Source organism: Coloeus monedula, assembly GCF_965178545.1.
Source record: "Coloeus monedula genome assembly, chromosome: 5".
In the NCBI taxonomy this organism is placed as follows: Eukaryota; Metazoa; Chordata; class Aves; order Passeriformes; family Corvidae; genus Coloeus; species Coloeus monedula.
In genome coordinates, this window is record NC_138785.1 from 52,641,927 (window position 1) to 52,669,893 (window position 27,967).

Here is a 27,967-nt window from a genome sequence, read left to right on the forward strand (position 1 = left end):
AATGCAAAAGCAATCTTCCCCAGTTACTTTCTTACTTCCATTTATCAATATTGCCAAAATATTAGAGTTGAATCAAAATATTAATAGAATACTTCCAGATTTCCTTTAGTATGTACATCTGTAGCTTTAGGCATGCGGAGTTGTGAATGTGCTCTTTGTAATAAGGCCACTAATGAAGCCAATCCCTTCATGCTTTGTTGCTGCACACAATACTACTGAGCTTTCTTCAGTTTTCCAACCCCAGTACTATCATTGAATTCCTCAATGAGTACTTGTCCAGCTATGGCAAATTCAAACTCCATCAGATTAATTAATAATAATGTATGAATGGGAAATAGGAACCAGTGGATTTTGACTTCATCATTGTAGACTTTTGTTTCACTTATAATTTACTTAAGCATCACAATATAAAATACTAATATAGTACGTACATGCTGATTTTTACTTGCTAACTATTGTGTGATAAATTCTTTAACAAATGTGCCAGCATAAAACCCAGGAAAAAGCTGTCATCTGTAGGGACTTGATCAACTTTGTGCTACTTCAGTTTCTGCCTCTACCTCCAAGCAAGCCCCTGTGTACATTGTTTATTCATAATATGGTTCTCCACACTCCACACACTCCACAAAACCACTAGTCTTCTTTCACAACTCCTTTCAGCCTAGGATGCACTTTGTTGTTTTCTTGTGATCCCCTTGTCAAACTCAGAAGATGCTCAAGATCCTCTCTTTCCTCTATGTTCCAAAGAACTGATCTAATAACTTGCAACTCCTTATATTCCACTAAAACCCAAAGCTGTTGATTAATTTAGGAATCTTAGGAGCTTCCTAAGAGCCATAGCATAAACTTTAAAGTCTCCCAAGGCACTGAAGACATACTTGGTTTGAAGCTTAGGACCAAGTTAATTGCTTAGCATGCCTAAACCTGGTTAGCATCCAGAATACCAATATTCTCCTTTAGTCCCCTGAGGAAAGCTCTATCTACCAGGCATTCCTGGGGAACACCTACTGAATATCAACAGGAACTGGCATCTCAGGAGATGTAATGGCAACCACAACAGTTTGAAGAATTAAAACTAATTGCACCACTTCCCTCTTTATACCCTGCCACAACTGCTATAACTGCATCCTGTAGGGGTGTGCTAGGCTCCAATTCTGTTTTCCAACTGTTTTTTTCAATCCACATGCAAATGATTGTAAAGTATTGGCTCTGTCCTTGGGACAGAATCAATAACCTTACTCTCTTCTTCTCTGGCAAGTAGAACCAAGTCCAGTTATTTTATTCTCTCTGGACCAGAGAAACAGATTTTATCCTCATCAGTGGAACTCATTACAAAGGGAAGACAGTCCTTCCCAAACCAAAAATCTAGTGGTTAAACTATTTCCCTGAAAGGTGGCAGCCACCTGACCCCTGACCTTACACATGTACAAATAAAACTGAAACGGAATTCCTGCTTACGAAGTCCTGGAAGAAAAATGATTATTGCATTAGAAGGACAGTGTTATGATATTTACAGGGAGATTGAGAGAGTAAGCAGGAGAGAGAGATTTCTTCCAGAAATATACTACCCATATAGCTTATTTTCTCTACTGATGCTTTCTCAACCTGAAGGCTGAAGTATTGTAATACTGGGCAATTTCTTGAGTATAGAGTTTGGAATTTTAACAAAGAACTGAATCTTTACAGCTCTGTTACATTTAGGGTGGTTTTTTTTTTTGGTTTTTTTTTTTAATCTAAGAATCATAGAATCACAGAATCTTGGGCTGGAAGGGACCTTAAAGATCTTACAGTTCCAACCCCCCTGCCATGGGCAGAGAACACACACCTTCCACTAGACCAGGTTGCCCTGGTCTAGGCAATACCTTTCAGCAAAGCTTTAACTTTTGTATTGAGAAACAGCTGCTTGCTGGACAAAGTGGAAAGAACTAATTAGGAATCTAGCATTTATATAGTTTGCTGGGAATGTTCTTAACCATTTTTCTATCACTAATGGTTTGATGAATATATCTCCTTTGAGTCAGAGGTACTGTTTCCAAATGTTGTGGTTTAATTCCACTAGGCAGCTAAGTACCACACAGCCAAACACAGAACACCAAGGCAGGTTATACTATCTAGGTCTATGAATTTTATTTTTTAATATATAATTTTCCACAAACAAATATACAAGGTTTTCTTGTTTTCAGACTGTAGACACACATACTAGGAAGGTGTCAGTCCTACAGAGATTGATAATTGCTTTTTATGAAGGAGAAATTGAGCTTATGAATATATAAAACAAAAGTCTGTAAGAAAAGCAGTAATTAAACTTGAGTTTTATAACTACCCAGTATCTTCTCATCAAATTATTTTGCTTCTTCCTTATCATCCCAGCTCCTGAAGTTTTTTTTTTAACATTTCTACATTACTATTTTGCTCATTCTGATCTGTAAAGTAAACCACTGTCAGGTGAGTTACCACTCCCAAAGAGTACTTCTTTGATGTATATAAGTGTTCTAAATACTGTTGGCATTTGGATGAAGCTTTAAAATGCTTTGGAAGTATTTTTGCCTTGAATATATATATAATACATACAAAGAATTCTTGTAGAAAGGATGCTTAGAAAACAATCTTAACTGTGATTCTACTAATAAAACTGAGCAATTAAGTTATGTGGGAATACGTATAATTTGAGTTTCAAAGGGAATTTCAAATATTCACGTTTTACTAGCACTAGCATGGATTAGTTTTACACTGAGGTATTTGTGCATACTAGAAATAGATCTGTTTTAATATGTAACTATGTATATATAATTAATCGTGAAATTAGCATCCTGCTAATTCAGTATAAAGTATCTCATTAAGTCACATAAAAGAGCTTGATGATGTGAGATTTCCAGTGTCACTTTCTTTGTTTTGATGTTTAAGACCATGTTACTTAAGATGTGTCTGTCTTCTACTTACCTCTGCCAATATTTATTCTTTCTGTAACTGTTGGAAATGAGGACAGTTAGTTGTCTGGTCTGTTCAGGCATTATTACCAACAAAAATGAAATCCAGAAAAAGTCTTCCAACAAAGAAAGTCAACACTGGAATTTAGCTTGGAGATGAAGTTTCAAGAATTAGTAGAGCCAAATACTAATTAAAGAAAATTTATTGACTAGTTTGCTATAGAAAACCTGTTTACATGTTTCCTAACTGATTGTGTTTTCTAGTAATAGTAACAAACCGAAGATACATTCTAGAAAGCATGAGGAAATAACTGACATAGATTGGGCCACCAATTAAACTTTATTGCAACTTAGTTGAACTGACCATTAAAGAAATTTTCTAATGTTTTGAGTGAGATTTATTATTTTTCATAAAAGCTGACAGGTGGTTTCACAGATCTTCTAGTAGCAAAGCTAATTTGATAGTTTCCCTGTGCTCAGGGGTGTTGGTTCCAGTGGATGAAGAAGGGCAGGAAGCTACTGCCGCAGAAACAGTGCCAATTCCCTGCTCGTAAACTCAGATTAGTTCTCTAATCTTAAAAGGAAAAAAAAAAAATAAAAAGTACAGTCTTTCTTTCTGAAGTCAGAGGGAGATCGAGTTAAAGCCTACCTTTGGAGAGCTCGTTTCATGGAGGCAGATATGGTTCAGTAATCCTGCTGCATTTTGCCATTTCCTTTGAGTTGGGATCTGCAGTGCAGCACTTCACTCAAAAGAAAATGAGGATCGTCTCTCTCTCCGAGTCTGTCACCTTTGTGACACTGAGAGCGGTTGACACAGAACCACACCCTCAAAAAGAGTAAAAAAAAAATTTAAGAGAGCAGACACAACTCAAGTGAGCAGCAGTAATTTCTGTAGAAAACCCAAGAGGAAGAAAGAATTGTTTTTGTAAGTGCAAAGAACCCTGTGTCCTGCTGCTTGACTTCCTATTCTGTTGAAAAGGACAGTTCTGCTAGTTCCTCATTTGTTTGGTTAATAAACAGATAAGTCTCCCACCAAGCAGTAAGAAGACATCTGAGTTTTCATGTTCTTAGTTATCTCCTTGACTGAGAAGAGGTATTTTCAGCTATAAACATCTCAGATACTGAATCACCCTAATCTTTTAATACTTGTATCACTGAAAAAAAAATAGTATAAAAAATAGTGGCTGTAGTTAGTACTATGAATAGAGCTGACAGTCAAGCACAGAGGAAAAAGGTTAAAACTTTCATTATTTTCAGAACACTTTATTTTTGTCAAGTGCAGAAATGGTACTGATGTACTATATTTGAGAACATAATTTTCTGCATACTTTTTTTACTAGAAAAAGAGACTGGGGCATAATGAGGGGAGGAGATACCATCTGGGGTGATTGTCCCAAACAGGAAGCTGGCAGTCTGGTATTCTGACTCTACCTGTGGATAGGTCTAGTTAGGGGCTGATAATGGTATTTCTGCACACGATGTTGGTACCAGATGAAAAAATGCATTCAAAAAAGTATCTGTCTTTATAATTATTGCAATACTGTATCTTAAATGAGTGGTGTTTACCTTAGGTATTCAAAATCAGTAAAAGCAAGTGAATAAATTATTTAGATTAGAATAATTTAGAGTATTGTATTTGGAAGTACTGGGAAGCTATAGTTGCCTCTGCCTTGGTACAAGAGTAAGTCTTTAGTTTCATGCCGTGTCAATAGAAAAGTCCAACTGTGGTTGGTGAAATACAAAGTAGGCCAAGGTGTAAGCATGGAAGTTAGTTTACCAGAGTATAAAACTAAGCTGGAGTTTAACAGTGAAGATTTAAGGAAGAAAGCATGAATTTGAGGCCTAGTGAACACGAAAAGGTAACAGAGTGAGTGCAAGCAATGCCCCCACATGCTAAGGGACACATTTTGTTTCCAAACACTTGTGTGTCCTGGTGTTAATGCTGCAATGGTGGCCAACAATTTCCACAGGGCCCTTATATGGCTCCTTGAGGCAGGTGCACTGCCCTGCCCTTACAATAAACAGCTTCGATGCAGCTCTGATAACGGGCTCCATGCTGGTGCAGAGCAATTGTTCCTGCCATACATCCTCAGCCCTTGAGCCATGCTACGCCCTGGCAGCGAAGAAGCCACCAGCTCGGTGAGCACGGCCCCTGGAGCAGCACTGGCAGAGAGGAGCCTTCGCTGGCCACAGCTGAAACCCATTGGTGTCAAGGGAGACACACCCAAACCTGTCTGGGTGAGAGGCTCCCCCGTGGGCAACTCCATGAGGGTGGCATTGCACCCCAGGTGCTCGGGAGCCACTGTGACACACGATCAATGCCAAGCAAACGCGTCAGGAAGTCACCTCAGCCCGCCCCGGGCCCTTTAGGACACGCTGCCCCGCGCCCATCTCACCCTCTCGCTGCCCCCCAGCGTTGCGGTTACCGGGCTCTGGGGGCAAGGGGGTGGCCGGGCTTAGGAAACCACATCTGGGAGTTGTAATATTAAACTAATGCCTGGGGCGCCCTCGGGGTAATCCCCACAGGAATGCGTAAGAAACGCCTTCGCATCTCGTTAAAGGTGGACACGGGCACCCCGAGCTCAGCGGTTCCCCACGGCACCTCCGGCAGGGCGGGCGCCGCGCAGCAGCACCGCCTCGGGCCGGCGGCCCCGCGCAGGCGCCGTGCGGGCAGGGCGCGCCCCGCTGCCGCTGGGCCGGGCAGGGCGGCGGCGGCCGCTCCGCTGCCAAGGCGGAGCAGTGCGGGCACGGCGTCGGGAATGGCTCCGGCAGCGACCGGTGGGATCCCGCCGACTGCGCCATCGCTGGGCCTGACGGGTGACTGGCTGGGCAGCAGCTCCGCTCTCGGTGGGTTGCTGCGGCCTCGGTCCTTCGCCGCGGTGGGAGGCTTCAATCCGCGACCCCCTCGTTCCCCGCCGGCGGCCCTTGCGGCTCTCCGCAGGCTGCAACCTCGCTGGGCAGTGTGGCCTCCCTTAGCCGCTCGGATGTCTCGGCTGACCCCGCTGCTTCGGCTGGGTGCCGACGCTGGCTCCTCGGGGTCCCCGGCATTCGAATCCTTGCGGGGCCCGCGGAGATCGGCACGGCAGGGGCGCGTCCGCCTCCGCCCTAGCCCCGGGCAGCCCGGGGGAGCGAGCGGGGAAGAGGTCGAGGCTCCGCGGCGGCAGCGGCTGAAGTTTCTCCCGCCTGTCAGCGGAGCGCGGCGGGGGCGCTCGGGGCGGGCGCTGCCGGGTCCCGCTCGGGCGGGCTGGAGAACCGGCGCGGGCTGCGAGTGCTCCCAGCGATCAAACGGTGCTTACTGACACGACACCCCGGCCTGTTGATGTAGTCGGTTATGGCCCGGAGGTGCCGGGGGGAAAAAAAGGAACGATGATGAGCGATGCGAGTTCGTGTCTGGCAGCTCCTCCGTAGTTGATTCACTTTAACTGGAATCGGATGGCTCTTAAGATAGAAGTGCGTTAAAAAGTTGTTTCTATTTTACCCTCACTTTTGAGATTAAACTTGGCTTAGCGTTTAGGTTTTGGAAGTGAAAAGTTGACTGTAACCCTTGAGAACTCTGAAGAGCCCTCGCACACGCACAATCACCAGAGGAAGTTTGTTTAAAATGGCATTTTCTTTGTTTATGTCTAACCCCAACTGTTACGGTACTAATAATCTCAAAGTGAAACCGAATTTCTTGCCTGTGTAGTCTGAAGTGCTTTCTTTTGTGCACTGTTCGTGATGCTCAAACACTTGTATTAAAAATTGGTGTGCATTTCCACTTTCAGCTTGATCAGCTATATTACTTTTGGACGGTATGACATGGGTAAGAGTGTACCAGCTTGTTTGAGAGTAAACTTTCAACTTAGTGGAAACGGTTAAGATGGCCATAGTTACTAGCAAACAATAAATCCAGAAGTGTTTCTTGTCTTTCTGTGGTTCCTTTTGTGTATTTGTATATTACTTGGTGCGGGCAAGCTTGATCAGAAGGGTTCGAGGTAACTACCGCCTGCTGTTTATTTTCTGAAAGCAAGAAGAATGGAAGGCTTGTTGTCCAGTGCATGCTTCAGGAGAGTGGAAAGAAATAAGTACCATTAAGCATCTTGAATTTCCTATTTGTGTTGACTGGTAGCTAGTGGTAGCTGCTATCTAAGGACCTGAGGTTTTCTGTGCAGAGGTAGGAGGAGGAGAGAAGTTGAGGATTTTTCTTCTCTTCTTGATCATCACCATATTTTTTTTTTTTTTAACAGTTAACCAATTTGCTCTTTGGCTGTTACTTAAGCATGTTACTGCATGTTTATACGTGTTGTGATTACTGTACAGTTTACCTACTACTGGTATCTTGAAGAGGCTGTAAACAGATGTTTTAGTAAATGAAAGGATGTGTGTAAGTAGGCTTATACAGACTTCTTACAAATGTTTATACTCAGGATTGCTTTATTGGGCTTGAAGGCAGTTATGTGGGTGGAGAACTCTTGGTATGCTATGTGCATTTGTAAGATTTAATAACTATAGCAGCAATTTAGTAGTGTATCTAGGTGAATAGGATTGTACTTAAGCTAAAGGTTGGCAAGTCTGGCAAGAGATGCAAAAGCTATGAAAGAATTTTCTTCTCAGAGTTTTACAAATGCTTTCTGCCAACGTATCTTCTGTATCTCAAGATCACAGTATACCTCTTCACACTAGAGATATATTGGTTTGGGTTAAAATTGATTTTTGACTCCTGTAAACCAGTGAGGATTGTTGTTAGCTTGCATAAGTCCATTGATATAATGTGCCTGGTGGCATTCATTTAATGCTGCACACTAGATGCCAATTGCACTTGCAAATTCAGTGATATGCAATAGTTCTAAATAGCTGATGTCTCCAGGAAGGATTTTATTTCATTGCTTTTTAATGGCCATACTGGTGAAGTGTGCTTTATTAAATGTACTGTAGCTGTTTGCAGGGTGTGTTTTATTTGAAAACTGAAATTTGAGGAACAGTTTTCCAACAGAAATGCAAATGTAAAGCACCAGTTCTGTTTATTTTTGCTATAGGAGCTCTATGCTGCTCAAGTAGTGACCAAAGCCATTACACCATAAGCACTGCAATTTAGTAGTGGTAAACAGTGAACCATAAGCTTTTTGTCTCTGTATATGCTAATGCAGCATTATCAACCACGTATTGTGTTGCACAAAGAAGAGACTAAATCTGTCACTTCCCTTTATATTTAAATTTTTCCCTTTTTCAACAGGACAAAACTGCTCTATATACTGTTAATTTATTTTTTTTTTCATTGTATTCTAGATAATGTCAGATACTTTCATGGTGTGTGGCGACTGATGATTTATTAGGTTTGGTCTTCCCTAACAAGCTCTCTCTGGCTGTATGGGAATTGCAATGCTTATTGCAATTATTTCAGCACTCAAAATTATGGAGTCTTATATGCATTATACAGTAATACTTTTAGCTGTATTTTTTTGGTGTGAGTAGGACCTACCTTACATAGCAGGTACCTCCTTTCTGAATCCCCACCCTACCCTCAGGCTTTCAGAGAAGCCAGCCTAAAACTTTCTACAGACAATTTATTGAATTTATTGATAGGGTGTGTAGTTCAGAAAAAATTGGCATTAGTAAAGAACTTGTCAGTGCGGAGACTTGCCTCTCAGAGTAAAAAGCTCTCTTTCCAGACCTACTGCAAAATTTGCCTACAGTCAAAATTTTTGTAGTGACTTTGGTAAGCCAGAGACTTTGTCTCTAATGTAAGGACTCTTAGCAGGCTCCATCCTGAGTTACTATGAAAAGCTCGGTGTTGGGTACCATGGATGCTGTTTGGTATTATGTTCAGGTAGGTCATGCCTGAGACTTGATGCCCGTGTCTTATTATTGGTGTTCACAATGTAGGTGCACTTAGAATGAGCTTTAAAGAAACGTGGCTGGTCCTTCTGCTCACTTTCTTGAGACACTGCTTTTGACAGATCTAATAAAGGTTTTGAGATCTGTTCTTAATCAGCCCTGCTTAACCTCTAAGGCAGTTGGCAGTGTGTTACTAGTTGTCAGTATGTTCTTTCATCATGTGGCTTCCTTTTTGTCATCTCACTTCCTGCTTATTTCACTTCTGGTAGTAGGTTCTGATTACTACAAGGAAGCTAGAAATTAAGTGGAATTTACAAATGTGTTGAATGTTCTTCTTCGATGACAGGTGTTTTTCTTTGTTACTCACTCTAAGCATATTCCCTGAAGTACAATTTCCTTGAACAATAGACAAAGCAAGTGGTAGGCAATAGGTTTTCTTCACTTAAGGTTTTTTTTCCTCTAGAAAATAAACTTCTTTTAACCTCTTCTTTACTGACTTCTCTAGTTTGTCTGCTCTCTTGTGTAGCTACCACCTCACTAGTAAGGCAGAGAAGCCTTAATGTTTCCTAATTATTTTTTTGTATATGTGTTTTGGGCAGTGATATGTTTTGTCTTTGTGATTGAAATTGCTAGTAATTTTATCGGCTTAGTTTTGCGAAAGCAATTTGACTGTAGTGTCCACAATAGATAAATACTATTTAAATCAGGTAACTCATAAAAAGTATAGTTAATTTGAAGCTGCATCAAACTGTTCTTGTTAAATTTACTGTCGGTAAAATAATTAAAGATGTGTATTAAATGGGTACATGATTACCGTCAGAATAAATGATTTACCTAAATGATTTCACTGCTGAGCACTTGAATTAAGAATCTAAAAAAATTAAATTTGACTTGATAATAGAAACCTTTAGTGCAGCTCTAGTAGAATGCTTTATCTCTTGAGTAAGTTGAAGGTACCAAATGAAAGTATACAACTGATTTAGAACTTAGTGTCATTAGTATTTAATGTAGTTCAAAATACACTTGCTCTAGAGCCAGGAGAGGATGAAGCACTAGGTATCATCATCAAGTATCTTTTCCTTGCAGGGGGAGCTGGTGTCACAGTCTGCCTGACCATTTCTCATTGTGGCATTGCCACAAAAAGCTTAAGCAATGCTTTGATTATGCCCTTTTAGCAGCAGTGTGTAGGTCTGTGTGATGAATTGAACCGGAGGTGATCCATATATGAAAGAAAGGAAAAGACAAAAAAAGCGCCAGAAAACCCCCCAAAAGAACCAAAACCCACTCATGCAAACAATTTTCCAATTATTTTGAACCTTAAGTGATTGCCCTGTTTCTGCACATGGGTGGACTGGCCCGTTAATGGTGAGGAGGGGGAGAAGTGATGTTGCTACTGAGGCATGTTTTCCAGCTGTGCTTAGCTGAGATGTTTTAACAGACTGTGTGCCATAGCGTAGTATTTCATTTGTCTTGTACTTAACTAGTTTGTGTGTAATCATATTTAATTTGTTTAAATATTAATTAGCATTAAGGTCAACAATAGTTTGTTTCCATGTACTGTGAGATTGATATCTGTGTTTCATTTTCATGCCTGAAAGCAGGGAATATGATCCTGTAACTCCTTAAACTTTATGGACAAGAAGTTAGTGAATACATATGTATTTATTTTTAGCAGGTAGATTGCTAGAATAATCAAATTTGTAACAGGTAAACAAACCTTTTTAAAAGGGGTGCCATAAAAGATAAATGGCATGGGCATAATGGGCAAAATCCAGAGCAACCAAATAGGACTTTTTAGTGGTACAGCAGAGAGAAGATTACATTGTTGTTCATAGGCCACTTTCTGTAAATTAATAATACAAAAACAAGTGGAATGTGCTTGACATTATCAGATGGATGTAGATTATACTTGGGTGTAGTGTAGGAGATTTAGAAAAACTGCATTATTTTAATGCTGAGTTGTATATTGCTAGTATAAGAACTAAACTGTTTTGATCTTGGTAATTAAAAGGATTTGTTTTTCAAGAATCTGAGTTGTCCTTTAAGCAAGACAGGATTAAGATTAAATATTTCTAGAAATTTCTCATGTGCTTTATGAAAAGTTTGTCTAGGCCATGTAAAAATTGCAATTTAATGAAGGACGAAGTAGTTCTTCATTTATCTGCTGACTTTTTCCTCTCATATTCTGTTTCCTGAAGGTGCTGTAAATTGTCTTGAGCAATTGCTGAGGTGGAAGAATACTACCATTGTATCTGAGTAACAGTGATTAGAACCAAAAGACTTGTCTGAGGTTGCCTATCTTTATATTTTACTTCTTAGGTAAGGATTAAGTAAGGGCAGGCAATACTCAATTACAATACTTGGTGTATATTCATTTTTAAGCAAATGAGTACATGGGATCTGATTTAGTAGCATGAGTGCAATTTATTAGTTAGAGCTAAAGCATCACTAAATGTGCTGAATATCACTCCTCAATATTTTCATTTAGATTACATCTTCAAGCAATTTTCCTATGTAGACTGGTATACAATGACTGGTGTATAAAAATGCCAGGACAGCAAAGCAGTGAAACAAGTCAGTTCTTTTGTGAATTGACTCAAGTCAAGGAAGATTGCTATGGCCTGATTAAAACCATTGAGAAGCAGCATCATACATCATGAGAATGAGGTAGACTGTCAACGGTCTGATATAAGCATAATGTGCCTCTAGGGAAAGGGAATAGGGAATGTGCAATCAATGATGTAGCTGTGACTTATATAAAATATATTGCCAATTCAGGTACTCAGGGTTTGGCTTTGCATTATGTCATAATTGCTGAGGGTTTTGAGGGCAGACTGTGTAGGGTGTTAATAAAAGCTGAGTGTTTTGCTCTACTTATAAGGTTAGACAGCACCAAGTATTTGATTCAGCTAGTTAATTTCTTCTAGGATATTTTTGCTTTGCTTGAGCTGTATTTTTGTATCTCTGAACAAAAAATGAATGGCATCAAGCAGTTTCTGAACTTTGTGTAAATGAACTGTTATTATAGAAATGTTATTGATTTAATGTTTTACTAGTAATAAGCAAAATACTGTGCTATTTTTCGTTTCTTGTTGAATTTTAATGGGAGGTTGAATTTGTAGGTATCTAATTACAACCAAAAAAATTCACATAGGCCTATGTAAATAAACTGGTATGTTGAAATATCCATGTTAATTTAATGAATTTTTAAACTAAAAAATTACTTCTAAATATATTTTCCTTCTTAGTTCAAAACATTCGTAAACCTTAACCCCATTAGTAGACTAATCTATGCTACAGAGTATTCAGTTGATAAATTATGATTTTTTCCACATAGTTCTGTCAGTAGAAAAAATGCCAGTACAGGCACAATTCTCCTTTCAACTTGCATGGGCTGCATGTATTCTTTGAGCGTTTGTCTAGATTATCATCACGTAGACTGCAGATGAGATTTTAGCTACTGAGGTTTTCTCATTGGTGTTTCATGTCAGTCTACAAGCAGAAGTCACAAATCATAAAAGAGATTATGTAGGAAGAAAAAGAAACAGGAAGCAAAGAAAGTCAAACCATGGTTCTTAACATGCAGACTTTTACAGGTGTTACGTAGAAGGTAGGCTGGAAATCTCAACTCCAGTGGTTCCTGGCAGTTTGCTCTCTTGGGGGGTGGTGATGGTGTTAAATTGTATCTATGTTTTCAGTGGCTGTGTCAAGCTGATGGGGTTTCAGGTTGATGATTTTAAAATAATTGTGTTGGACGTTATACTTTTTTTAATAGAATCACAGAATGCTAGTGGTTGGAGGGTACCTTAAAGATGATTCAGTCCCAACCCTCCTTGCACCACCTCCCACTAGACCAGGTTGCTCAAGGCCTTATGCAACTTGGCCTTGAACACTGCCAGAGTTGGAGCATCCACAACCTCCCTGAGTAACCTGTTCTAGTGCCTCACTGCTCTCACAGTTAAGAATTTTTTGCACGTAATTAATTATTTTGCCCTTATTGTTTGAACATACTTTGAGACTATGGCTCTGTGTTATTACAATTACTCTGGGAAACTTTGTTCTACGTGCACTTGGCTATCCTTGCTCACTGTTATTTCCCCACTTCAGCATACTCAGTGGATTGTCTTAACAGAGGAGTTTGCCAAACCTCAGGCTGTACTGATTCAGTAAAATGACTGCTTAAAAACGGAAGACTTTTTGTGGCATTTTTTTCTTAAAACCTGGTGTCTTGGGGTGACCTTATGATGTGTATCCCATATTGCTGATATGGGATACACATCATAAGGTCACCCCAAGACACCTGGTTATCTCAGTAATGCAGTTTAAAACTGTTTTCAGGGCTACAGTCTATCAGGAGCAGTGTGAGTGGAGTAGCAGAGAACTGAATGGGAAGGGACCTCCTAAAGCCACTTTGTGTCTGGAGAATTGCAGTGAACCACAACTTGGAAAGCCTGAGGCATGGACCTCTAGCCATGTGATAAGGCCCCCTTGCTCTCTAGGTTTGGTAGGAATTGCCTTGCCATGGTTATGGAGAAAATAGATACTTGTTTGGGCAATGCATGCCACTTGTGCCACAAAGAGAGGCAGAAAACCTAAAAAGTTGAGTTGGATAAATTTTGTGGCTGTTCCACAAAATAGCTCGACTAGAAAGTGGCTGTTGCTAGTAGGGAGGTGTTTCCTGTTCATTCTTAACGTGGATACAGTGCAACAAAATCCAAAGCATCTGCCTGTTTTCAAATCTTGTGTTTGAACATGAAAGGTGCTTATTTATTAATACCCTTAAGAGCTTGTGATGTATACTGTTTCAGTTGGATTTCTTAGATTCTGAGATGTTGTAGTCATCCAAGTAATACTTCTCTGGTGTGGTGGCTTTTCTCCTGCCTCGAAAGTAAATGAGACTACTTTGTTGATTAGTGGGGGACTTTGTTGCTGTTGCTACCTGATGAGTTAGAAAAAAAAAATTTATATTTTGGTATATTAAAGCATGAATTATAGATTTGTAGAATGCAGATAAACTGCATATAAGATCAACTTTCTCAGTTATATGATTGTATCCCTTACTCTGTCCTGTCTTTTGTTTTCTTGCAGTATAAAACAATTGCAACCTTAAAGTTAAATTGTACATGTTGTTCAGTTGTCCTACTCAGGCATACTTTGGAGCTTCTAAAGGTTACGTGTTGGTAAATTCTGCATGCAGTCGTGTAGAATTGCTGGCCTCTTAAAAGTGAATAGCTTTCTCTTTTGGGTTTGAGAACAAACTAGACCATCTGGTTTTGTCCAAAGCAAATATCCTGGGATTTTTGCTTTAACGTTTAGTTTTGAGATCTGTTCAGTAATCTGCTTGCACTTCTTTCCATTTTTCTGCATTTCTGCTATTTCTTAAAAAATATTTTAGTGAAATACTTAATACATCTTTTTTTTTCCTAGGTGGTAATTGGGGTTTATCAGTTGTTATTTCAAATAATTTCCATTGTTTCCACTTTGAGCAAGTCTTGTGTATTGCATACTACTCAACTGACAATTCAAGACTGTTCTGAAAAATTCAGAAATATTTTAAAATAAAAGGTTTACTGTTTATAGAGGAATAAAGAAAACTAGGGTAAATACCAAACTGAAGTTTTAACTTTTCTTCCCTGTCTGTCACCTTACTTGTGTTTCTTGAATGCAACTTAGTCATGCAGCTGGTGCAGGAGATTTTTATGGAATAACGCTCTTTCTGCAAATTTGTGCAGGCTTCCATTTTTTTATTTTTGAAAGGGAAGAATTATTATTCTAGGCATTTGTGTTGTGAAAGTGTCCCTGTCATGGAAATGTTTTTCTCTTGACTCTTCAATTCTTCAGTGAGTTTGATGAATGGCTTAATTGTGAGTTTCCTTGTCCATTTAAATACAAGTAGATGGAAGATATCTTGAAATACGTGGATAAAAACCCAACACTTTCTCTGGCTGTCATTATTACCTACTCAAAAAAATTGTTTTTGGCTGGAGTGGAGGAGAATAATAGAAGGTAGAAATGCAGGAGCATTCTTGCATATTTGGGATAGTAATGTTTAAGTCTTTATTATGTGGGGTGGGGAGTGTGTATAACCTCTAAGGGTTTGCAAAAGTTTTGAGTATGCAACATGTAATTTTGGATTTTTCTGAGCTGTTGAACTTTTTATACTTTTATATTTGATATGGTTGAGAATGTACTGAGTTTTTAGTTTCTTTGTGTATATTGGACATAAAAGTGTGTTAATATTGGAAGAGGTTGCCCAGAAATGTGGAATGTCTGTCATCTAGATGGAGCTTATCTGTGAAACCTGATCTAATCCGTGCTGCTGTTAGCAGCATTTGGACTGATGAACTTTAGATACCCCTTCTAATGTAAATATTCTATATTTTGATAGGTCAAAATCCCAGTTTATAACATGGGATTTACATCTGTGAATTTCAGAACTTAGTTGAAACAAAAGTGCTTAATTGTGGATATAGAGTTAGTGTGTGACAGTGCTTCAACTTAAATTCTTTGCAAGAAAAAATAATTCTTTCATGTCCTCTTTCAAGTTTAAATACAAAATGATTTCCAAATCTGAGACAAACAAAGAGTGAGCCCACCTTATTCTGATGAGCAGGGGTAGATGCTCTTTCTTTTGAGAATTCCCACTGTCAAAAGAAAAATAAAAATCAAGGGTATTTCATTCACACCTGATACTTTTCCTATGCAAGGGTCAATATTAAATCCTGTATTTACTCCCATATTAGGGAAGGATCCATATTTTATTGGTAATTTTGCATGAACTTAGGGCTGGAGGAGTGGTATGGCATTTTGCTCACAGATGTGAACAAGGAGCAATGGTGATGTTACTCTTCTGTGAAATATGTGAGCCCTCTATTTGAGATTACAAGCCTGTCAGGCTAGAACATTGTTGGTACTTCACTGTTATATTGAAGAAATATCACGCAGGCTTTTTGGATATTAGATGTTTGTAATAGTTTGGTGAAGAGGGAATATCTGCTGTTTCTGGTGTTAAGTTCCCAGCCAGTAGAGTATTGTTGTCGTCATCACAGAAGGTACCTTGCATTGACACTGTGGGGATTTGGTCATGCTTGTAATTTTCTGAATTCTTCCAAGTGATTTACAGTGTATAGTGATAAATGTGTTTATTGATTTACATAGATGGAGAGGTTCCCGGGGTTTTGTCAAGCCATGGCTTACAGACAACTACTTTGACAACTAAAACGGATGGCAATGATGGCAAGGCTGAACACCTAGAGTATATTGCCTTTGCTTTGGTTCCTGTTTTCTTCATCATGGGTCTCTTGGGGATCCTTATCTGCCATGTCCTTAAGAAAAAAGGATATCGTTGTACAACAGAGGCTGAAGAAGTAGAAGAAGAAAAACTTGATGAAAAAATAGGTAATCAAGTCTAATAAACAAATGCCTATTTCTGTTCATTGCAACTACTGTGAAATAATTTATTGTGACACTTCTGTCATTTCTGTGTCTATATTTGACATCAAAGCAGTATTAAAAATAATATTTTTGTTATTATATGTCACTTGGGGTTTGATCGTTGCCAGTCAAAACTAGGAGTGTTCCGCTTTCCCATGCAAGTCTGCTAACATCAAGTAAGAGCTTACAGAGGGATCAAAGCATCAGTATATTTGCTTGCAGGTCCACAGCTGGAGTCACCAGATCATTTTTCTGCATTCTACATGCTGTTAACAACAAAGTATTAGTGTACATAGCGCTAGCTGAGAAGTGGCAAAAAGCTGCCATTTAAAGCCTAAAATCTTAGTTTTATGTTTTGCAATCCTAATTTGTTCCTGTTGTGCTGTCATTCTTATCTCACCTCTCTTTATAAAACCAAGCCTTTGGACTGAATATCTTCATTCTGTTTTAAGTAATGCTTGCTGCTTATAATTTTTTCTTAAAGTTACCTTTGTTTCTATCCTAATGTTTGTTCATTTGTGCCCTTGTTTTTATTGTTTTGTATTCCCATCTATTCTTACTTGGGGAAAAAAAGGGTGTTATCATGTGGGAAAGGCTACAGTAACCTGGTATAGCATTTGTAAAATGTAAGTAAAAACAAAAGTCAAGTCACTTGTAAATACTCTGGGCCTTTTCCTTTCTCCCAGTTAATTTCTTTCAGTAGGCTCATAATGAGTGCAAATGACAGTGGCTCTGTGGTAAGGGTAGACCTATGTGGTGCAATAATGATGTGTCAGTGTGTTCTTAAGCATTAATTGCCTGGGGCATCTGTGCAGTGAGTGGAATTGTCTGGTCTATTAGTTCCCGAGTGGGACAGTGAGGTGTGTGGTAATGAAATGGGGACATGCCCTGTGCCTCAGTGTCAGGATCTAGCTGTGTCTAAGTTACATTGCAAAGTTGTGGGTATTAAGATGAAGCGTGGGGACAGAGATGGGGAAGCCTCTAATTTACTACCTAAGAGAAGAATTTAGAGTCTAGCCTATCAAACTTGCCTCAACCCCATTTTTTAAATAAAGTATTACAGCAATTATTAGGGAAGGGCACAGTTTTGCCTCTTCATTGTTTTAGTTCCCCCATTAATCTTCTTCAGCCTTTGCAGGTTATTTTAGGGAAGCTTTTAATATTGTTAATGGGTGCATTCTGTTCCAAAGTTTTCAGATTTTTTTTTAAAATCAATCAATTGTTTTGTCCTTGTAGATGTGGTGAAAAACTTAAATTGAATCCCCCCTCATACTAAAAGCCAATAATACCTGTTTTAGAATAGTGACTTGAGACAGTTTAACGATTTGTTTTGGGTTTTTTCTCCCTATTATTGGGATTAGAAATGCTGCCCTCTTGTTTGTCTATTCCTTACTAGCTAGAGAAGGAATTTTGAAGTATGTTTGTGAAAATGCTGATCTTATTTAATTCTTAGGTGAATTTGTTAGGGCTGATGTACAGAGGATAAACCTGTGTTCATATTTTTACTAAATAAGGATGATAAAGTCTTATCTAAGCTTTCCCTCCATAATGGCAACAGATCTTGCCATTTTTTAAAAATGTAGTTTCTTTTGTTGTGTGTTCAGTTTTGGTTGTGACTTTTTTATCATTATTTTGTTTTAAAATAGTTCAGTTCTTGATTCATAAGGCCAGGATGCTGACAACATATTTATTTCTTTGCACAGAAATGAATGAATCTATGCATGAGAATAGTGACACTGTGGGACAAATTGTTAACTACATCATGAAAAATGAAGGTATAGTATTGTGACATTGAAGTTACCAGCCCTTGTGATAGTTTTCTATAACAAGTATGTTTTTTCAGATAGTCTGATACATGGTATGTTCATGTACTTTCATTTAATAACCAATTTGTTCATTCTTAGCTCTTTGAGATTGTCTTCACAAGGCAATTGCTTCAAGGACAATAGGGAAGTTTCTTGCTTACTTGAAAATTGTTTTGTATGGTAAATTCAGGTAATGCATCTACAGATATTTTCACTCTTTAGGTATTTGGGGTTTTTTTTGGTTCAGCCTTTTGCTTTGTTTGTGAAGTAGAAGCTCAATGTTGCTTTCTTAGTAGTAGTGTTTAAAGCCTGTGGAAACTTTTATGTTTGACTAGATTAAACTTCTTGTCCTGAAATGATTCTTGCAGCTCTTGTCTGATGAGAGGCTTGTGCATAACTGAGACAATTGGGTCCATAGCACTAATGTTGAATTCTGTACGTGGTATCTTCATGTGTCTGCAAAGTAAAGGATAAAGAGAAAGATGTGACTGAGAAAATAAAATCATAGTTAAGCACCATCATGGAATGCTTGATTAGTTCAGAATGTATTTGCCCAATAGAAGAAAAGTTTAGGAGACTGGATGTTTTTATAGGATAAGAGCATTCAGCCTTTTATTTTTACATTTGTATAAATCAGAGTTTTAACCATTGAACTGGATTTGAGTTACCTCTGAATGAAGACTAGTCCTCTGGAAAAGTGGTGGTTTTGGGTTTGCATGTGGGGTTTTTTGGGTTTTGTTGTTTGGGCCTTTTTTCTGTTGTTTGGGTTTTTTTTTTTTAGACTATTAGTGCTTTGAGCTTATGTGTTTTTCCTTGAGATTGGGATTAAGTAACCCATATGTTTTGATAAGAAGTGAGAAATTGAAAGCTCTTGGCTGATAATGAATTTGCATTTTGTAGGTCTCACTTAAACTGATGTTTTTAATCTGAAGTTGTGTTAAACGTCTGAGGTGGTTCAGAGATCTTGTTCAAGAGTTTTGTTTAGATGGCTGTGTTTCGTGGCGTGTACTGGGGTGGAGCGTTCAGTGCAATATGAACTGCAATTTTAGGAGCTCATGTTAAGATTATCAATAGAATTACATTAATGGGGTTTTTTTCTGCGGTTTTCTCTTACGCTTTTTTTGAGATATACATAATGCAGTCATCTTTCTTTTAGATGAAATTTCTTTGAGGAACTTTAATTTTGGTTTTGTTTTTTTCCTAAATCTAGAACCGTTCACTTTTAAGAGTTCTGTTTATTCTCATTGCAGCAAATGCTGATGTGTTAAAGGCCATGGTAGCAGATAGCAGTGTCTTTGAACCTGAAAGGTAATTACTCCTCATTTTAATGCATGTTTCCTGAGGCAACTAAAAAGATACCCTTTCAAAGGATTTTGTTTCCTGAGCACTTCTAAGACTACATCGCTTGCTTGAGTTACCAGCTAAGAGGATAATGCTTTGATTTTCTGTTGTTTGAGTCCCTGAATTTTAACATATACCCTGGCTTAGTGACTGGCTCTTCTGGTTATGTGTTTTAGCTGCATGATACAGTTTTACTGCATTTTGGGCTAAAGATTTACAGATGCTGCAAATACTGGTTTACTTGAGGGTGAAGTTATGTCCAAAGTTACTCTGACTTCAAAGAACAGAACAGCACTCATTTCATCTGTATAGAATCTAACTTATAAGAGACACCTCTTTCTGTGTCTCCTTTTGGTTTACTTTTTTTCTTTATAATTGTGGAAATAAACATTGATTCACCTATCTCTTAGGTTTTTTCACTGCACACCTGTTTAGATAATTATGTAGAGAAAGCAGCTCTGCCTTAGATGCATTGTATGTGTAAAAGAACTTGTAGATGCGTCACATGTGAAAAGGCGCTTGTATCTGTACATGAGTACTTTTAGCTGTATCTGTACTACTCTCAGTGCTCTTCATATATAACCCTGTGTTCATATTCAAGGCAGAGGAGATGAAAGTTCAAGTAGTATTGTGTTACCTATAAAAGAAGTAGGACTGTATAGTTACAGCAAAACAGAGTTGAGTATGCAAAGTTAAATGTGTGTTCTAATGGTGAGAGGCTTGGTTATTGAGAAAAACCCTGAATTTCCAGAGGGATTTCTTCTCAACTATAGGTATTTTTTCTGTGGTGCTGTAGAAATATTTGTTTGAATTTTTTGCATAGGCATGTGTCATGTTGTCTTGGGAGTTTTAGATCATCGTTTCAGTGATAAAATATGAAAAGTAAGGAGGAAGGAAAAATTATTGCTCTTACAGAATTTGGTAGATACTCCTGAAGCTTTTGTAATTAAGTAGAAATCCACTGTAGTTTTTTTTAAGTTCAGTGCACTATGAAACTTTCTATTTATAGCAATCGTAATGGCTGAGTAAAATCTACACTTCTCTCACCTGAAGCCATTAGTTCTGTCTTTGCTTCAGATGCTGAACAACTTTTACTTCCCTAATAGTGTTTTCTTGTTTATTTGAAGACCATTAAATATCTCCTGTCAATATTTTTATTTTGACAATAAGCATCCAAGTAACTCCAGTCTTCTCTGGCATGTTTTACTTCTTTTATTTGTTCTTTCTGTTCCCCTTTGGAATCTCTTCCAAAGAGTCTGTTAGTATTTTTCTTGAAATGACATTTCTAAACCTGCACAGTGGGATCAGATGTGGCATGATTAATGCTGAGTAATGTAAATTTAGGTTCACAAGTTATATTTCTGTTATTTCCACTGTTAAGTTGTCCTTTTTGAGCAAGAACATAGTTAATGATTCATGTTCAGCTCATGATCCTCTTTTTCTGAAGAATGATCATCTGTCTAGGTTTGTGTAAAGGTTTTCTGCTAAAACACTGAAAATTTGTGTTGCCCTTACTAGAATACATCCAGTTTTTTTAGTAAGATTTGTGTATGTGTGAATGTCTTTCACATGCATGTTCTGCTCTCATCATTCTAATTTCTTATCTTGACCTCTACAAGTTACTATGGATGACCCAAAGTCTATGGGTACTTTAGTTGTTCTTCTATTCTGTTACCCAGTGAACTATTTAAAACACTGAATATCATCAGGACCAAAAAGACCCCATTTAATGTGTCTTTCCAGTTTCATAGCAACTACAGATATATCACTTTCTGTATGTGTTTTTCATTTTTTTTTGTTACAAGGTATGCTGCCTTACTCTACAGTTATTTCACCTGTCATGATCTCTGGCCTGCTTTAGGGGAATTTGTTACAAGACAGTGTCAAAATGGATGCTAAAGTCCAAAAAAAGTGCATCTGGTTTCTATCTCTGCTATCTGTTTGTCTGTTTTAGAAGAAAATCAGATTGGTTTGATAAGATATTCTCAAATGCCTTTTGGAGGTTGTAGTGCTTTTTCTTTCTTTCTAGATATTTACAATTTTATTTTTTTCCCCCTGAAACAGAATGATCTGTTGTTTCCTCTTGTCATTGTGGTAGACATTTTAGTTTTGCCCCCTTTCAATATTGTGGGACTGTGCTCTTCTTGTGTGAGTTTCTTGAGATCCTGTAATAATTCTGAAATACTTTCTGTAGTTCTCCAAGGTAGTTCTTTTGTGACTATAATCAGCTTATTAAATGTTGTCGTCGGTATAAATTCATATAACCCGTTCTCTTCTACTCTAACCTGATTTTTTTCCCTCCTGATTTCCTTGTCTTTTGTTTTAGTTACCTTAACCACATGATTGCAGCTGAATTAATTCGTGAAAGTGATTCTGATAATAAAATACACTATTGAAGGGAGCCTTAAGCTGGACATCCTCACAAATAAATGTTCCCTGTAAAAACTAAATATTCACTAGACATAACGGAAGGTTGGATTTCATACTTTTTCCTTTTTGAGAAACAGTATTCTGTAGTAAATGTTAAATTTTCTTTATTTCTTTTTCCTACAGCCCATTATCTCCTACCTCTCCTGAGAGTCCAATGAGTCCGGGGACTCCTTTGTCACCGGGTGTTGTTCCGTTCAGACACAGCTGCAAAGGCCATCACTTCCATACTGTTGGAGGAGTGGTAGAAAAGGATGTTTGTACTCGCTGTAGTCACAAACGATGGCACCTTATAAAACCAGCTCAAAAATCTAAAGAGAACAGAAGAAGTCGTATTGGAGAAGTTACAGTCCTTTCTGTGGGAAGGTAAGGCTTAGGTCCTTTTGTTGTGTACTTCTCTTAGGAATGCTACAGTGGCTGGTGTTGGATCAGATATTCACTGATTCTGCTCTGTTTATAATATCAGTGATTTTTTTTTTATAGCCTTGTTACTATTAGACTGAAGTTATTTCTGGAAGAAGTAAATCTGATTTTCGATTTTCTTTTTTTGTTTTTTTTTTTAAGAATTGTGTAAAAAGATGGACATTTATGGTGGGTATAAATCTAAGGCTCTTGCTTGATTGATACAGGCTAAAAAGAAACAAGAACTGCATACTAATAAATTTATCTGAATTTGGTGTTTCTCAAGTAAGTGTGAGGCTATAGAAACCACTTCATTCTCTTTGTTATTTTTAATTCCTACCTTATGTTGTAGTTGTCTTTGAAAATTGCTGTTGCAAGAAGTGGTATGCAATCTGTGGATTCTGGCTTCAAAACACAATTGCCTGAGAAAGTGTGATTCAGGAGTAGTGAGTACTGGAAATACCTGCAGGTAATAGGAAAGAAGATGCTCTGAAGTGAAGCAGGGACTGTGTCTGTTTTGACATCCTGTTCTTGGGACCTGAAAGTTTGTTCCTGGCCATGCTATTGGTCCTGAGAATGTTCTGACTGATCTCTGGGGAAATACAAGTGAACTTTCTTTTGCTCACCTCAGATTTCGAGTCACCAAAGTGGATCACAAGTCAAACTCCAAAGAACGGAAAAGCTTGATGTCCGTTACTGGCGTGGAGAGTGTCAATGGTGAGATGCCTGCCACACCTGTGAAACAGGAAGTCAGCGAAGCACCTGCCTCACCTGTGAAACAGGAAATGCAAGAGAGGAGAAGCTCGGAGTAAAATGCAGGTATCAAACATTTTAATGTTTGGAACTCATACTGAAAGTATTATGTTGTGAAATACATAAAAGTAATCAGTAAAATTGAAAATATCAGTTCTGTGTGGAAACCTGTCTTTCAATTTCAAAATTTTCTACACGAGTCTGCAAAAATTACATTTTATCACTCAATGAATGATAAATTAATAAAAGCTTTTTTATCCATCAAAGTCTTATCTAAACTTTGTAATTAGAGTAGGTCTTGAAATAAAAACTTCTTTGTGGGTATGGCATCACTAGTCCAACAGATAAAATGTCTGCATGTTAATTTTTTTGCAATAAACAATGGCTCAGATTTAGTGGCAGCATGTTTATCGCCCGAAACAAACAAGTGCTACTGACACTTGTATCACTGGAATAACTACAGTTATTCAATAACTACAGCTGCTTCCTTATGCTTGCTGCTTTGTACTGCATGCTTGTATAAGATGGTTGCTTACTAGATACTTCTCTGATAGATCTGTGGAGCGTTGACTAATGGCAATGGAGAGACATGAAACTCTGGTCTCACAGGGATCTAACTAAGCCAGGCATTTGGGGTTTTCTTGTGAGTCGTTAAACTTCAGTGAATTGCTTGAATTACTCTATTATGCATGTGAAAAAACACGTCTGGCATGGTTTTGAAGTGCAACCCTAACTGTGGCTTTTTTTTAACAGTTTAGATAGTTGGGGGGGAAAAAACCCTGGAAGTGAATATGGTTTGCCTCTGTTTGATGACATGCTGGTGGATGATATGGAGGGGAAAGGTAATTTTACACAAATGCGATTCAAAATTCAGACTTGACCCTTGAGGAACAAAGGTTCTGGGGTGACACAGTAAAGGTACTGGAGGAAGTGCACAAAGTGCATGGTGCCAAACTCTCTGTATGCTGAGAGAGAGGATAAAATTATGTTGTGTCAAACTACTGGTAACTTCAAACGGAAGAGGGAAATGCATAAGAGGAAATTGGGTCTATTTAGAAAAGCAACAAGATTCTAATGCCCTTGAGTGTCTTGAGGTTAAAGTAGAGAGCTGATATGCAGTGGGGTACTTCCTCCCAACCCTTACTGGCAGCACAGGTTTGACTGTTGAACTAAGCTGAGTGTATTTGTCTGGCCTTTATATCTCACTGTGTCTCACTATATTATATGAAGGTTTTTTTGAGCCATTGCTATAGAGGAAGAGAGACTTGGAGATTTGGTATGCTTCCAAATATTAAAAAAGTTATGGAGGGTAATGAAGTAAATTGATTTTTTTTTTTTTTTTCCCCCCGGTGAATAAGAAGACAAATGATAGGCTAAATTGCAAGAAGGTGGAATTCAGGTTTCAAAAATTAAGAAATTGGAATAAGCATCTTTGTTGCTGGACATATATAAGAGCAGACTGGCCAAATGCTTGTCTATGCCGACGTGCTGCTGTTTCCCTTTGTTCTGTAACACATTTTGGTAAATCACGGCTGCCTAGTGGCTGCTGTTGCATTGTTGTAGTATAATCTGTGAAGGATCTGCAGATGTCAGTGAAAGGCAGACTGCACTCTTATTTTCTGATTCAGAATAATGTCCTTGTGCTCAGGGTTTTTTTTATGTTGGTGTGGTTTCTATTTCTTCCCTTTTTAAAAATCAATATTAGCTAAATGCAATAGGAGATAACATCTCCCTTCACTGGATTGGCATTTCCATGCCCAGCTAATTGTTTTGTTAGTTCTGTGACTATTTTTATTTCTTCTCTATATCTTTAGTGGGAACATCATCAGATTGTTCATAATATGAATTTTTTATTCTACTTAAAGGCAAGCTAGTTATCTTCTCTTTAAGTATGAGAAATAGAAAGAATAGGGCATATATGAAAATAAGTTTTTGTGCACTTTGATTTAAAAAACTGTATCATTTTGAAATCACTCAAAATGTTTTGTAGTCCAGTTTTTTATCTAATTTGTTCTTTCCTCTCCTAAATAGGAAAGATGTTCCCTGTAATTATCTAAAAGTTTCATAAATTTGAACCATTACTACTTTAATTTAAAAATAAGTTGTTCTCTACAGAGGTATTATAGTAAAGCTGTAAAAAAAATTGTCCATCTATGGCAGCTTTTTATTGTAGAACTTCCCTTAGGATTAAAGGTTTTCCCCTTCTGAAGACAAATGTTCTAATAGCAGAGAAATATCTCAGCAAAATATTTTAATGGTCTCTGCAGTCCAACAGAGCTATTTAGTAAATCCAGGAAACCAGCCAGGTCGGTTTGATGTGCACTAGGAAAAATAAACAGATCTTGTTTGAAAGTGTATGATTCTGTTCCCTAGCATGGTTCTAGAGCAGTTTTTGTCTACTGGCATGAGAAGCTGTTCATGTGTAAACAGGTAGTAGTTAGAGCTTTACTTCAACTACTTATTTCAGACTTCTAATAAATTATTGTAGCCCAGTTTACTGAAACTGAGTAGATAAACAGCATTTAAGACTTCTGTGCCTCTAGTCTATACATTTGATTAAAGGTTATTGTTTGGGGGGATTTGACTCAGATCTTCAGATGCAGAGGAAGAAGGCAGACATAAATGTGTGTTTAACTGCTTCCAGAAAAGGTTCTTCTGTCATTCAGAGGCAGTAGATTTGTGTCTTGTGGCTGACTTTAACCATTGTTACTGAGACTTCCTGTGTGAGGTGGAATTCCTGAGTTGGACAGTCGCTGAACAGAGTAGCATTGCTGATTGCCTGTATTCACTGCTACTCTCAAGTCCAGGGTTTTTTTTCCCCTAAACTGACATGTTTTGAAGTGACCTGTACAGTGTTTCAGCTTATCTAGTGTCTTGCTGGCTACATCATTTGAAGTTGTGGCACGTTTTCTCTATGTCTTCAAGGTCCATGTTCTCAGCAGACTCCATTTCATCAGTTAATTTTATTTTGAATACGCTTACTGGCTCATAAAAAGAGTAGTAGATACACAGCTGGTAACTGAAATCAAAACTTTGAGTTGAGCTCTTGCACATCCATTTTAAGCTACTGGATAAACAAAAACTGGTACCGGTACACTGAAGCTATGTAACATTTTCCATTTCTAGTGCTTTGCACTGTGGTGTGATTTGTCAGTTTGTCCATGTGTTTGTCCATGCATTTCAAGAGTACTAGATCAATTTTTAGTTCCTCTTTAGGATTTCACATGCTAAACTTGGAATGCATGGCAGCTACTTCATGCAGTTGTGGCTTTTTTTTTTTCCATTTCAGAGCACCTGCTAACTTTTTAATTGGTGTGTCCATACTAAAACTAATTTTGCTATTTAGGTTTATTTTTAGAATTGTTTTCTTCTCTTACAGGTGGAACTTTTATAAGAAGATTGTCTGCAAGCACTTTGGAGAAAATTGAAAACTTGCAAGAGATGCACACTATTTAAGGAAATGTATTTATGGCAGTGTAGCATTTTACAAGTTCTGTGATGTCATTCCTGCAAGGTTAAATACTTAATGGTTTTTGACCAGTAAAATAGTAAGATTTAGGCACTTAAATACTGTTGAACTGTGTGGACATCATAACGAATGGCTTCATCTTGGAAAGAAAACAAACATACAAGTTTTTGGACAGGAAAGGTAAAAGCTTTATCAAGTCTTAAACTTTTTTTTGTACTTAGACAAGCATTTTTAATGAGCTCAATGTTAAGAGTAATACAGTTACGTCGTGGATAAACTGCATTCACCCCAGTGGTCCATCTGGATTTTTCTCTGTTCTGCCCACTCCAGAATTGACAAGTGTTTGCTGAAGATAAAAGCCAGCCTTTGAAAGATGAAAATATTCTTTTAATCTGTTTGTACTTGTTTGTAGTCAAGTAAAACATACAAGGAAATAATTATGTCAGCCAAATCTCCATATGTGCCTTTAGTACATAAGACCTCGAACTCTATGCAGGGTACTTCACAGCAGAGACTAGTTCAATTATACGCAGATTAAATTAAATTAAATTGTTGTTCCCCAGACCCATACCTCTGCCTTGCTACTTAACATAGGCTGAAGAGCATCTTTTCCTGTGCAGTTGGATGAGCTCTTGGTGAGGTTACTTTCCTCAAGGCCTTTTGTTCTCCTTTTTTCTTGTAACTGCTCACTCGTATTTGAAGAGTGCCTAATAGTTTTGCTTTTCTTTTTTTTGTTCTTACCCACAGGTTCCTTATTAAGCTAAGGCAACATATTTCAACCCTTAGATAAGGATATGGAATATTTGGCATTAAAAAATTTATGGAATATATACTAAAGTGCTTCAGAGTGGCTTTATTGGACTGAGGGTAGCTGTATTCATTGGCACCGAAATCTTAACCCACTGTTACTCCCTTCATATTTTAAGTGTGACTTAAGGCTAAAATTACCATGATATTTGATGTTAATTCTTTGTATCTAGTTATGATCTCTGCTTTGTCCTGTTACTTGTTTTGGGGAGGGAAATATCTGTAATACTTCAGCAAACTTTTCTGTGTAATAGAAACTGAAAAAGATCGATTGTTCTGAGTGCCTCAGAATATAAACTCTAATGTAATGCATTTTAGTAGAGATTGCACTATATTCTGAGAACTGTAACTTAGTCTACTTTATGAACTCAATGAAAATCAGTGTATGTTTTTGAAATGGATTTCTTTTAAATTGATACCTTCAGTCTTTTTAATGCAAGTGCTCTAAACTGTGTTTCTCCTTCATATCTGAAAATTGTGTTTCTTCATTCATTTGTGCAGTGTTTAACAATCAGTGTGTACAAAATTACTCTTCTTGCTTGTGTATTAGTTACTCCCATGTCTTGCCAGGAAACATCAAGTTTTTTCACTCTTGCTGAAAGTATGAGCTGCTTGCTGATGGTCTTCCTTCTATGTGTATCCCCAAGATACTGACTGGACCTATAAATATGTACTTTTCAGCGATGTTACATTTGCCAAAAAACCCCACTACTACACAACCAAACTTTGAAAATAATAAATGTTTTATTGTTCTTTTTGAAATGGATATTTTTAGAGATAATTGTCTG

At 37.9% G+C, this 27,967-nt stretch overlaps 1 protein-coding gene across 2 annotated transcripts; it reads left to right on the top strand.

Moving 5' to 3' along the window:
* Nucleotides 1-5,615: 5,615 nt before the first annotated feature.
* RELL1 (RELT like 1) lies at nucleotides 5,616-27,945 on the top strand. Of its 2 annotated transcripts, XR_014226436.1 has the most exons (8): nucleotides 5,616-5,774; nucleotides 15,900-16,139; nucleotides 17,879-17,950; nucleotides 19,231-19,288; nucleotides 21,875-22,114; nucleotides 22,782-22,969; nucleotides 26,283-26,552; nucleotides 27,120-27,945. XR_014226436.1 is itself a non-coding variant. In XM_082282561.1 (7 exons), exons 1-6 carry the CDS (start codon nucleotides 5,687-5,689, stop codon nucleotides 22,960-22,962), a joined length of 879 nt encoding a protein of 292 aa, XP_082138687.1. In that variant the 5' UTR covers nucleotides 5,616-5,686; the 3' UTR covers nucleotides 22,963-22,969; nucleotides 26,283-27,945. The 2 variants fall into 2 exon arrangements, 1 of the variants encoding a protein (XP_082138687.1); XM_082282561.1 differs by having other exon boundaries at nucleotides 26,283-27,945.
* Nucleotides 27,946-27,967: the final 22 nt, after the last annotated feature.